This window comes from Cibotium barometz, chromosome 37, assembly GCF_041138505.1.
Source record: "Cibotium barometz isolate CiBa-2024 chromosome 37, ASM4113850v1, whole genome shotgun sequence".
NCBI classification, from domain to species: domain Eukaryota; kingdom Viridiplantae; phylum Streptophyta; class Polypodiopsida; order Cyatheales; family Cibotiaceae; genus Cibotium; species Cibotium barometz.
This window is the reverse complement of record NC_141082.1, coordinates 9,816,698-9,828,678: the sequence shown is the minus strand read 5'-3', so window position 1 is coordinate 9,828,678 and position 11,981 is coordinate 9,816,698. Positions and strand designations below refer to the sequence as shown.

At 45.2% G+C, this 11,981-nt stretch overlaps 1 protein-coding gene across 1 annotated transcript; it reads right to left on the bottom strand.

Annotated features, from left to right (window-relative positions):
* Positions 1-403: 403 nt before the first annotated feature.
* Positions 404-11,483, bottom strand: LOC147616921 (uncharacterized). Its single transcript, XM_086776560.1, has 8 exons — positions 11,102-11,483; positions 9,852-10,269; positions 9,179-9,657; positions 8,799-9,029; positions 2,522-2,872; positions 1,370-2,443; positions 1,035-1,166; positions 404-938 (listed from the first exon to the last, which is right to left on the bottom strand). Exons 1-8 carry the CDS (start codon positions 11,414-11,416, stop codon positions 762-764), a joined length of 3,177 nt encoding a protein of 1,058 aa, XP_086632686.1. The 5' UTR covers positions 11,417-11,483; the 3' UTR covers positions 404-761.
* Between the last annotated feature and the right edge of the window lie 498 nt (positions 11,484-11,981).

The following is an 11,981-nucleotide window of genomic DNA, read 5'->3' as shown; positions in this document are numbered from 1 at the left end:
GGCAATGTATGGTTAAGTTAGGGCTCTAGATTCACTATTTGTCACTCTATTCAAATCCTCAATGAAAGGCACCAAGCTACAATGCAAAATGTTTAATTTTCATAGTGGAAAATCGCAAAGAAAGGTAGATTTTGTATGTTCTCCACATCAAAAACGTTTTTAACCAATTATGAGATTTTTCAAGCAACACGTGAGCGACTAGTAATTAGGAGGGTCAATATGAAATACAATTTCATCCCTCTACTTCCAAGGAAACATCATGCATGAAAGCTTCTAACTCATTAAGATATGCCTCTTCTTGAATCAACTCAAAATTGACCTAAAATTTTAGGAAACTAAATCTCGATACTGCCTACTACTAGAGCCGAAACTCTGGTGCAACAAACAATGGACACTAACTAGCTAGAACAACATATATCACTGCTTATGTGAACATTATTATACAGAGCCCACGTTCTTCGCAAGCTATTGTAGAAGTCAACCATAAAGTAGAAAAAATAAGGTTGCATACAATTGACCAAGACAATGTGTGCTCAGAGTGTATTCCAAATAGAGTTGAGGGAAAATTCATTTCCAACTAAAAACCAATAAGTCGCTTTGATAATCCTGAATAAACTAAAAAAGATCCCGCTGTACATGAGCTGCCTCACTTTCTTCTTAAACCACCCTACTCATTGCCATCATGTTAGCTAACGAGCGACCAGCATGCAGGTGGAGACGAGACAGAGAGAGAGAGAGAGAATGACTTCATATGCCTCACCTTAAGCTGAAAGCTTTTCCAATCTGGGTCGATCAACTCTACTCCTTTTATTCCTAAGACCAGAACCCTTTTTCTCGCTCTTCCTTTTCTCCTCTGACACAGAAACCGACTCTCCAGCTTTGGCCTCTGACATCTTGTACTTGATGGGATCGATGATAACACCAGCATCTTTAACAACCTTCAGAGCAAAAAAGGCAGGGGGAAGTCATTTACGTGCCAGAACTAAACATACTTTGCCAGAACATTGAGACAAAAAGGGTGGTCAATCTCTCACCGCTGGACGGATCATGTCACGAAAAGCTTGATCTGTATTGAACTCGCGCCCTAATGGCATTCGAATACTCCTCTCAAAGGTTTCCCTTGATCTGTGAGGGAAGGGCAAGGAAGGAGCAAGAAACTTCTCCACCTGTCACCATTGAGCATGAAAGAACTGAATGAGCCTGGTGCTAGTGTGTGTGGTTGAAGTAGGTGTATGTCCCTGCATGGTCGGTGGGTGTGCATGTGTGTGGGTGTTTTGTTGTTGTTATGGGTTTGGTTTGGGAGGGGGGCACGTACGTGCATGCATACGTGTGTACATGAGAGAGAGAGAGAGAGAGATGCATGCAGTACCTTCTTATCCATCTTTTCACTAATAATCACATGTTTAAGCTTAAAATCTTTTCGCTTGCTTAAAGCTTGTTCTCTTCTGCTTTTCAACTCCTCTTGCTGCTTCAGCATCCATAAGGGGGGTCCCTTTTTCTTCTGCACATCAGTCCACTGGCCCCAGCCTGGCAGATTCAGGGCAGCTTCACCTGTGGGAACCTCTTCACTTAAAGCCTGATCTTTCAGCTGCTCAAAATCAGCTTCCACATTGTCTCCTGCAAATGCACGTTGAATAAGCTCTGCCTGAGATGCATTTCCTGTTAAAAGCCTGAAATCTTGCTCCACCGCCTCTTCATTGTCGAGCTTTTCCTCACCCTCACTGCTACTAAATGATGACAGCTTTTGTGGTTGCTCAATAGGAGCCATATCAAGAGATCCACCATTCTGAACAGCCTCAACCTTCTTGTCTGATCTGCCACGCTTCCTAGACGAGGTGCTTCCAGCTATGGTCACAGTTTCAACACGAGCAGCAGTTACAAGTGGCCCCGGATTCTCACTGGAAGACTTCTCCATATCGGCTCTCAGGCCGCCTACCCTCTCACTAGATAAGCTTCTCTCATTCACCTCCCCAAAAAGCCAAGGATTAGCTAGCACAGCTTTAGAGCCACCTGCTTCAGACTCTTGAAGAGGGCTCCTGGATTCTTCTGTCACCTGAAAATTGTATAACTGTGAAGCTTCTGAAATTGCACCATTACCAACCTTCTTAACACCCCCACTGCTGTCAGCTTTTCTCTTCTTAGAGATTGCAGGTGTATTTCTAACTGTCGGCACCACATAGTCGCCTTGAAATCCATCTTCATCACTGCTGCTACCTTCCTCAACAAGCATATCAGGCTCCTGTTCCTTGCCATTTGGCATCAACTTGGCCATTTCACCAAAAGCAAGCCTTCCAGCAGACGCCCCTGCAACATCAGGTACTTTTTTCTCTTCAAAAGTGAAACCATCAGCCCCATCCTCATTATATTCCAGCTGCTCCAACTGCTCTAACACAGCAATGGCCTCGTTCTGAGCCTGCTTCCGTTTCTTCTCTATTGCCCGTGTCTGCATGCACATCATTAATAAAGACTCAGTGCCCCCAAACACCTTCAACTGTGATATAAACAATGTAAAAAAGCTTACCATAAAGGGTAGAGAGAAGAGCCCACTGGTTGGAATCTCTGCCTCTGCATCTCCTTCTAGCACTTTCAATGTCTCCACTTTGGCTTTTGCCAGCAGCTTTGCCCTTGGCTTTGTTGTTGTGGAGAGTCCTTTATCCATGCCTTCTGCACCAGAATCTGTACCTGCTTCATCTGAGCTATCATCACTTGAGCTTGCATTATCAGCTGAACGTATTTTTCTTGTCAAAGATGTGTGAGTGCGGAGTTGCTCTGCAATGGCTTCCCTGGTCCCATCTTCTTTGGCCTTCAAGCCTCTTTGAATGATCCTCTTCGCCCATTTTGAAGTATTTTTGTGCTTTAGTGTCATACGCTCCTATAAAAACAAGACAAAAGTAAGTGCTAATTTGAGGAGAGAAACATGCATTGTGCTAAGTTGTTGCTCTGACTTAAACATTTGGAAGAAACTAAGCATGCAAATTGTGACTGTAAAGGTAAGGTAACCTACAGCAATTTCTAGGTCCCATGGTGTACCCCTGTTAGGCATGTAATCTAACACTTTCTAGCCCATCGTCATGGTGAAATGGACCCTGGTATGGCACCATTCTGTGGAATCATGTGTAGCATCATGCATGCATAGATGGTGGTCAGATTATAAAGCACATGAAATTGAATGCTAAGAAACGCCGTAATCCTACAATTGTGCACAACTCAAAGTACTTTATTAATGTTGTTAATTGAAGTACACCAAGAACATGCTTTTATAGGTTGCAAACCTTATATTTTGACTTAAACAAATCACAAGCGCATATCTTATCCGAGTTTAAGGGGTGTTCACACCTAAGCAGGTGTTCACACACACACACATGAATAAGCTTACACACACACACACACAAGGTTGATACACACACACACACACACGTACACATAAGTGAATACACATTGGACGATATGGATACACGAACATGAGTACACCCATGTTCGTGTATCCATATTGTCCAATGTGTATTCACTTATGTGTACGTGTGTGTGTATCAACCTGTACTCATGTTCGTGTATCCATATTGTCCAATGTGTATTCACTTATGTGTACGTATGTGTGTGTATCAACCCGCTATGTGCGTGTGTGTACGTGTATGCTTAGGTGTGAACACCCCTTATACTTGGATAAGTGTATGACATGTGTCATATGCTTACATGTGCATGTGATTTAAGTCAAAAGATAAGGTTTACAACCTATAAAAGCATGTACTTGGTGTACTTTAATTAACAACATTAATATAGTACTTTGAGTCGTCCAAAATCTCTCTGTAAGATCTCTTTCCTACTCTCTCTCGAGTCGTTTCTCTTTCTCTCTCTAGCTCTTCGCGATCGCTGAGTTTGAGCCTCCATAGCCTGCTGGCTCTGTGCAGCTGTATCCTCACCCTAGCTAGGAACCCCAAGCAGAAGGGAAAGAGGGTGCACACATGATGGTTACACACGTGAAGCTCTGAATATCCCAACAAACCCCGCTTTGGAGCGAAGGTAGTATCTTATGAAGTGGCCTTCGTACTTATGGTGATTTGGCACCACGTGATTCGAAAGATCACAGTGGCCAAACCTGACGTGATACAACAGATCACAGTCAAGCCTGCAAATGAAGCTTGACCACACATAAGATTCCACAGCCTTTCTAGACTACTCCCCTTACTCAAAATAGGGTAATCGAGGAAATTACAAAGCCTTCTATAGCACAAGGCGGTACAAACATTAGGCCTCGTAGACCTTGCCTATGCATGGTTGCATAGCGTCTACAATCCTCAATAGGTGGACTATGGGCCTCACCATAGCATCTGTGGTCTTCACACGCTCCCACCAAAGGCGTCATCCGCCCGTAGCCTACACTCTTGGCCAGTGTTTGTCTGGGACTCTTGCATGGGGACAAACTCGTCGCTAAGGAAAAGCCCCCTCAAAGCACCACTACAATCCTTCAACCAGCCCAACATGAGAAAGTTGTAGGCAAACCTGGTGTCGGAATATTTGAGAGAGAGACAAGACCTCTTGTTGAACTCATGCCGAAGTCTTTGTTGGTTGAGGACAAAGGAGACCATGGTGTTGGCCTCCTCAATGAGCGGGCTGATCCATGGTAATGCCCTGATGTCCTTGAGGAGGTTGTTTAGGCAATGAGCCATACAAAAGGACACCGTGACGTGTCCATACATACCTTGGAGAATAGCTCCCGCCGCCCTATTGGAAGGCTCCCCATCCGCAACAAAGCCCACTACATGCTCGGGGACAACGATCTCCATGGTGGTAGCCCACTCCGCCGCAAGCACATCCGCGCTCTTCCCAGTGCTGGATGCATCATGAGATGAGATGAAGTACATCTCTCCGCGGGAATATGCAACCACGCCGTGAATACTCCTCTTGCGGGTGTCACTCCATCCATCCACAATGAGGGAGACTCCGTTCCTCTCCCATTGCCGCTGTGTGTTGTCGGCCGCTTGCTCTACAATGCGCTTCTCCTTCTCGAGCAATGTAGTGCGCAAGCTCTCGGATGAGGGGGGCGTATAGGTTGAGCCATACTCCCCAATCTTCTTAACCATGACCTTGAAGTATTCCAACCTATTCAAGAAAGTAATTTACTAATGAGAAGGGGACTAGGTAACATTTATGTCATCGTTTTCATATTAATATCCCAATTGATTAACTAGAATCAAGATGAATTTAGGGGCATTACTATCATCTCTTAAAGGTTGTGAGGCGACGACCCCTGGGTCATTTCTTGATTTAGCATATAGTTCCAAAATTCTCTCTACCCATTCTTTTACACCCCTCAAAAGGGTGGGATTTCTATGAAGCAAGGGCCCAATTAGCATTTTTACCTTTGACAATAAAAATAACATTAAGATGGCTACATCCCATGGTCAGCATATCACATTTCGTGATTTAGGTTTATAAACTGAATCCCTTGTTCTAAACATCCTATTCATGAGGTCATCTCTCGACCCTTCATTGGAGCTAAGATCTTTCTCCTTCTCATTCTCTAATTAGTTTTGAGATATCCAATTTTCTATCTTGTGTGACCTCCTCATGGCAGTACACTATTTCAATAGTCTAACTGCTCCACATTCTTTGCTCAAATTTCCCCTAGGCTTCTCTAATTAAGTTCTTTGCATCTTCTAATTTTTTAATCTCTTTTGTTAGGATATTCTCTAACACCCTTTGGGGTCACTAGCCTTTCTAGGGCCATCTGTCATGATGAAAACATGAATGATGAATTGGCAATGATCGATTGCACTTACCTAGCCGCTTGAAAGGCAATGTGGTCGTGGAAGAAGAAGCGGGCTACCGCAAATCCACCTCCTCCAACTTGGGGTTCCAATTCTCCCCAAGTGTAGATTGTCGTCGTGGGCCACGTAATGGTTGAGAGGCCGTGGAGATGGAGGGTGCCGGCGTCGTGGATGGAGTAACATTCCGACTTAATGGTGAAGGTGATGGTGTGCATGATCCTGATCCACCACATGACTCCATTGTAGAGGCTTGAGTTCCTCCCCCCATCGTCGCGGGATCCACGGCCACTCGTGGTGTCCTTCTTGTCGCTTCGACCGCCTCGTAGACGCTAAGCTTGTCAAGAAGTTCCCGTCTCTTCTCGGGCGTGACATTCGTGCAAAACCTCACCTCATGCCCACTCTCATGCAAGAGGTGGGCTCACACTTTGTCGGCGCCACCCGTTCGCCGGTACGGGCAAAGCTTGCATACCCATGGCCTAGAACCGCCTCCGTGAGCGGATGGGGTGTAGTTAACCTCCTCCCACACGACAGCTATGGGGACAGGCATCTGACTGCAGAAGTGGTCGCACAGTTGACGTGGCACAGCCTGTACGGTCCGTACATTCTTACACCGTGGGTACAAGGGCTGGTTGTACTGTTCAGATCCTGCTGGAACCGCTGAGAGATGACACGCTTCCTTTCCAGGAGATCGGTTGGAGAGGTAGGTAGGTAGAGAGGATGCCCATGAAAGGAAACTAATGCCAAGTATTGGGTCAGCCCTGCCAAGTGTTGGGGCAGCCCACACTTGCTATAACCTGGTGTTGGGCATCCACACAGAGGGGGCGCCTGGTTCAAATGAGGGTAGAGGATGCCCATAAACCAATAATAAGTGCTCGGTGCCCAACCTTGGTGTTCCACCCTATCATTAATGAGGGTGTGAACACACAAAATTATAAAATTTGTGTAAGTCCACAACCTGGAATTTGGGTTGAATTCTAGCCGAACTTTGACGTCCTACAAAATAACCATGTGTCAATAGACATGGGTACACACATGGTCCCGTAGTGAGTAGTTCCAGGCATCCACATAGCTACAAGATTGACCCACAACATCTCATGCAGCATACGAAAGCAGAGGATTCATCTATGAAATCCACTAAGCCGTCACACTAACATGAGTGATGCAAATGCACATGTACATCGGAAAACCTCATGTTCTCAAGATTGGTCCCTGGACATCCAGTTTAACTAGGCACTAATTAGTAGAGAGGGGTCATGCCCAAAATGGTGACACCAAAGTGTAGGGCTAGTGATGGGGGTGGGTGGCTAGTGTTTGAGGAGTTTACACCATGCTTCACCACTATCTGCACGCTAAGAACATTTGGGAAATGTTATTCTTGCACTTAGGTAGCCATCTAGACCCCAAAACCTTAAGGTGATGGAGGACCTCTGATCTATCCATTTTGTGGAAATCTCCTAGTGCTACGCTTTGGCACCACTTTTCTCAACACCCCCCCTTGGGTGCCAACTTGTTCACTTTTTCTTTAGCTCAGAGGTTAAACTTGTCCATGTTTTCTTGGCTCAAATCATAGTCACAGGGGACGGAAGGGACGAGTGCTTGGAACGGAGGGACGCCGAAACGGGACGGACCGGCGACGGGAACGGCAAGGGACGGACGGACGTCCCTTAAGAAGCGTCACTCACAGGGGACGGGGACGCCTCAGGAACGGGGACGCCGGTGGGGGACGGTTCTGTGAGGGGACGGCAAGGAGCCGTTTGCGCGTTTTTCTGCCGTTGCGCTCGCCGTTTATAGCCGTTGCAGTCGTCGTTTCCAGCCGTTGCAGTCGCCGCTTGGCCGTTTATGGCTTGGGCCTTGGCCCTTGAGCCTTTGAGGCTTGGCCCTCTCTCTCTCTCTTGCCCTTGAGGCTTGCCTCTCTCTCTTGCCTATCTATATAAGAACAAGCCTCTACAAGGCTACAAGCACACACAACTTTCAAGCTTTCAAGCTTCTTCTAGCTTCCAACTTCCAAGTTCCAAGCCTCTAGGCTCTCACACAAGGCCCGCGGGCCGCTGCCCTACTATCTAGACTCTCTCTCTCTCTCTCTCTCTCTCTCTCACCTCTCCCTCAAGCCTCTTGAGTCTTGAGTCTTCCAACTTCCAAGCCTCTAGGCTCTAGGCTCTAGGCTCTAGGCCTCTCTCTCTCTCTCTCTCTCTCTCTCATTAACTTCTCTCTCTCTCTCTCTCTCTCTCTCTCTCTCTCTCTCTCTCTCTCTCTCTCATTCCTCAAGGCTCAAGAGTCAAGCCATCTTTCAACCATGGCATCCTCCTCACGTGCCGGGGCTTCCCATAGAAGGACAACGGGATGGACATGAGACCTCGGCAGCCTGTTTCAGAGGTGTTTTGGGCTGATTTGAAGTGCCCGGAAGCTGTAAAGATTGACCCTGTGCAAGCTGTTGGTGCTCCCCTTGGTGCAGAAGACTAGGGAAACTGGATGCAGCTTGCCTGTGCAAGACTGGGGGTTAGCTTGTGAGATCCACAGGAGTGATCTTGTATGAGATTGGGCTATCCCTTGTGAGATTCCACCAGGTTAGGTTTTGGGTGAAGCTAAAAAACTCCCCTCACCATGGGCTCAAGCGGTGTATTTGTTTGATTTCGTTTTCATGCTGTTGGAAAATGCTCTTGGAAAAATCTGGCTTCATATATTGGAGAGTGGTATACCATCTATTGGGGACTAATGCTCCTCTCATGTTTCATGTTCCTTGTATTCCATGATGAGATTTCCATGGAAATTTTTGGATCAATCCGGTGAGAGAGTTTTGATTTGTTCTCTTTTTATTATATTTTTTGTTCCATGATGAGATATGCCATGGACATTATTGTGTCACATTGGTCTCATAGGCCCATTGTGTCTTCAATAGATACTCTTGCTTTCTCTCTCTCTCTCTCTCTCTCTCTCTCTCTCTCTCTCTCTCTCACACACACACACACACACAAGAAAAAAGCAAATAAATACAAAGCAAAAATTACAATTAAAAAGGCAAGAACACAAAACCTGCGCTCTTTTGAATTCAGCCTTTAAAGCTGCGTCTTTCATAGCCTCCGGATCAAACTCGTCTTCTGTACCATTGAATCCAACTTTGCCTTTACGATGCTTCTGTAACAGCCGATGAAAAGTCTTCGACTTTATTTTCTTCATTCTCTTAGCTTTTGCATCATGATAGAAAAGCACACTGCGCATCTTGGCAAGCCTTTCTCGACGCTCCTTCACTTCACTCATTGTGAGCTACAAGAGGGAACAGAACAGAATTTATAGTTAAAAACAAATTCATTACTTAACCCTTTCTTCTTTTGATAATAATGATCAATTTGGAATGGTTTAGCCAAAGTGATACATTTTGTATCATATATATAGCACTGTTATGATGTGCGTACTTTGTTGAAGCCAAGGGTGTTCCCTGCCTCTGAAGTCCCATCAGCCAACCCACTTTCTTGGAGAAGAGAGGCCACTTCTTTTTCCAGGTTGGTAGTAGGCTCAAACTTTGACACCAGCTCAGCAGTGGATACAGCTGCAAGGTCAGGTCTTTGGGTAAAGACAAGCGTGGGTGCCTCTCTATTCTTCTTCACTATTTCCTGCCATTTAGAGATTTCCTCATTTGTTTTCTCATAACCCGCCTGTCTGCTCAGCCTCTCTCGCACAGCCTTAGGCAAGGGCACGTCCACCACAACCCCTCTCTTCTCCAACTGTTGCATCCGCTTACGGAGTGATCCGAACCCTGTTGTGGCCTGTAAGGGAGTCATCAAATCCTCTACAGTGATCTGCTGCATATTGCTGGCATCTGTAGGAGGATTTATATTGAACTCTGACTCTGGGTATGCCTCCGACAATAACTCGGGGTGTTTAGGCTTCTTTTCTGCAAACATGAGTAAAGCAGGTGTAAATAAGAACTTTTACACATAAGGGTTGTGCCAAAAGAGTGGACAGCCATCATACCCACTTATTTTCCTTGCATGGGGGATCTTCCGCCATCCATCCATAAATTCCATGACTAAAACTCTGTGCTTTGCGTCATAGATATTGCAAAAGGATAAAGACACAGTAGCATACCACGAAGCTCCTTAGTACAAGATTTACGGACAGCCTCGATCATTCTCTGATGCCTCTCATAATCCACATCATCATCATTGTCTGTTTCGTTTTCATTCTCCTCATGTTGCCTGAAAGAATAGTCGTCCTCTTCCCCTTGCACCTGCTCATCCTTGTCGTCTCCATGATCCTCGTCATCGTCATCGTCATCATCATCCTCGTCCTCATCCTCCTCGGCGTCGCTGTCGAGACCTCTCCCATGTTTGTAAGTGTCCAAGTCATCATGAATGTCACTACTTTCCTCATCACTCTGCAGCTTTATGGTTTGCTTCCTTCTACCAGAATCAGATTGTTTCTTTCCTTTTCGCCCAGAATGCCTGCTCTTGATCTGCCCTGCAAGCTCTTCGCCATCTGCAGCACCTTCATCTATTTCCGCGTCCTTCACCCACGAAAAGAAAAAAGTCAGTCCCCCAAAATTTGTAATAAAGCAGAAGAAGAGGATAAGACACATTTAAAAGTCTGAAATGTGAATTTTAAAACATTTATTCTACAAGACACTGATTTAGTATGCAATGATACGCACAAGCTTCAATAACTGGATGCAAGATTGTGTAAAATTTTCAATCTGTATTAGAGAAAGGACCTGCGGGCCCAGAAATTGACAAGCCGCATCAGCAGCAAGTCATTTTCTGAGACTCGAGTCCTTTCTCGAGCATCACAGTCGAAATGGGGAGGCAACATGATTTATGATCTACAACCCCAGGGTGCTCAACCATTGCCTTGTACATGCATGGGGAAGGACAAAATGTACTACATGTGTTTCCCGGTCATGGTCCTTGGTCATTATTATGCCAACACATTTGGTAATTCTTCACCATTGCCACCTGCATCAACCCTGACTCCTGCTGGCATGTTGTACAGAGAGCTGGCACCGTCTGTTCCGTCATGTGGTGTGGGACATTGCTCCCAAAAAACCATGACATCACAGAAAGGTCATGTGTCTGCCCATTCTGAAGATAGGCCTGCTGGATACCCAGTCTGCAGCTCTTGTAGAATTCATGGTGGTCATGAGAACGACCATTCTGGAATCTGCAGACCTTGTAGAATCTCTAGTCATCATTTTTATCCGACTAAAAGATCTCCAGTCAGAGTCAGGATTTTTTCCACCTAAAAAAAAGGATTTTTGTTTTCTATTCTAACAGGTTTAAAAGAACTGGGGAGAAACATAAAAGAGCTACTCTCTGAGAAAATTAGGATTAGGGAGAGCCAACCTCGAAATCAGAAGGGAGCTCGTACTCCAGGCGATCGACATCATCGAATCGTCGGTTTTTGTGAGAGTGTTCGGGGGCCTGATTCTCTTGGTATTCGTAGATGTCTGAGGGGGGAAACGCAGGGCGACCTCCTCCTCCTCCTCCTTCTTCTTCTTCTTCTTCTTCTTCTTCATTTTGAAGGTGTGGGTTTCCGAGGTCAAGCTCCCTGCGCAGGCTCGCAGGGAGGCGAGGGACTCTCTTCTGCCCCTTCTCTTCGCCGCTCGATTTCCTGCTGAACTTCTTTTTCTGGTTATGGCGCTGCTGTATACGCCCCATAGCCGCCAAGCTAGAAGAGAGCTCAAGGTTTAGAACCCGTCGACCTTCCAAAACATTTTGCAGCGAGAATTAAAACCTACATTCATTAAGGTTTACCAGCAATTCAATTATTTTTGTTTTTATTTTATATGCTCACATTTATTTTATGCTCACATTTATTTTATGCAAAACAAATCTTTTTCAACCGGCGCATAGTTCAATTGGTAGAATGGTTGGGTTCCAGTGCGAGAGGACCCAGTTTCGATGCCATCAGGGCTACGCAAAGTGGGTGTGTGTGTGTGTGTGTTTGAATATATATTGATCTCCCTCACAAATTTATTGTCATCTATTAAATGTCCAGTACATTCGGTATAAATATGTTTATGTCATATTCTGCATTTGCATGTCCTGAGACATGATTTATTTTCCTTGGTTTTTTATATCCCAAAAAGGAGAATTTTATCTACAGAGGTCCATTTTCAATTTATATTCTCTTTTTTATTGTTTTCATGAAATAATATCTATATGGCAGATATATTTCTTTTCTCTGTGGCTTTGGGAAAAAATTTTGCTTTTGCATAAATTC

What these genes read in the sequence shown, in the direction of transcription:
- LOC147616921 (XM_086776560.1), bottom strand. Translation starts at nt 11,416, where the DNA reads ATGGGGCGTATACAGCAGCGCCATAACCAGAAAAAGAAGTTCAGCAGG. An exon ending in AGCTCCCTTCTGATTTCGAG is followed by an intron (nt 10,270 to 11,101) that starts GTTGGCTCTCCC and finishes TCGTGGGTGAAG; the next exon opens with GACGCGGAAATAGATGAAGG. An exon ending in TTGTACTAAGGAGCTTCGTG is followed by an intron (nt 9,658 to 9,851) that starts GTATGCTACTGT and finishes TCATGTTTGCAG; the next exon opens with AAAAGAAGCCTAAACACCCC.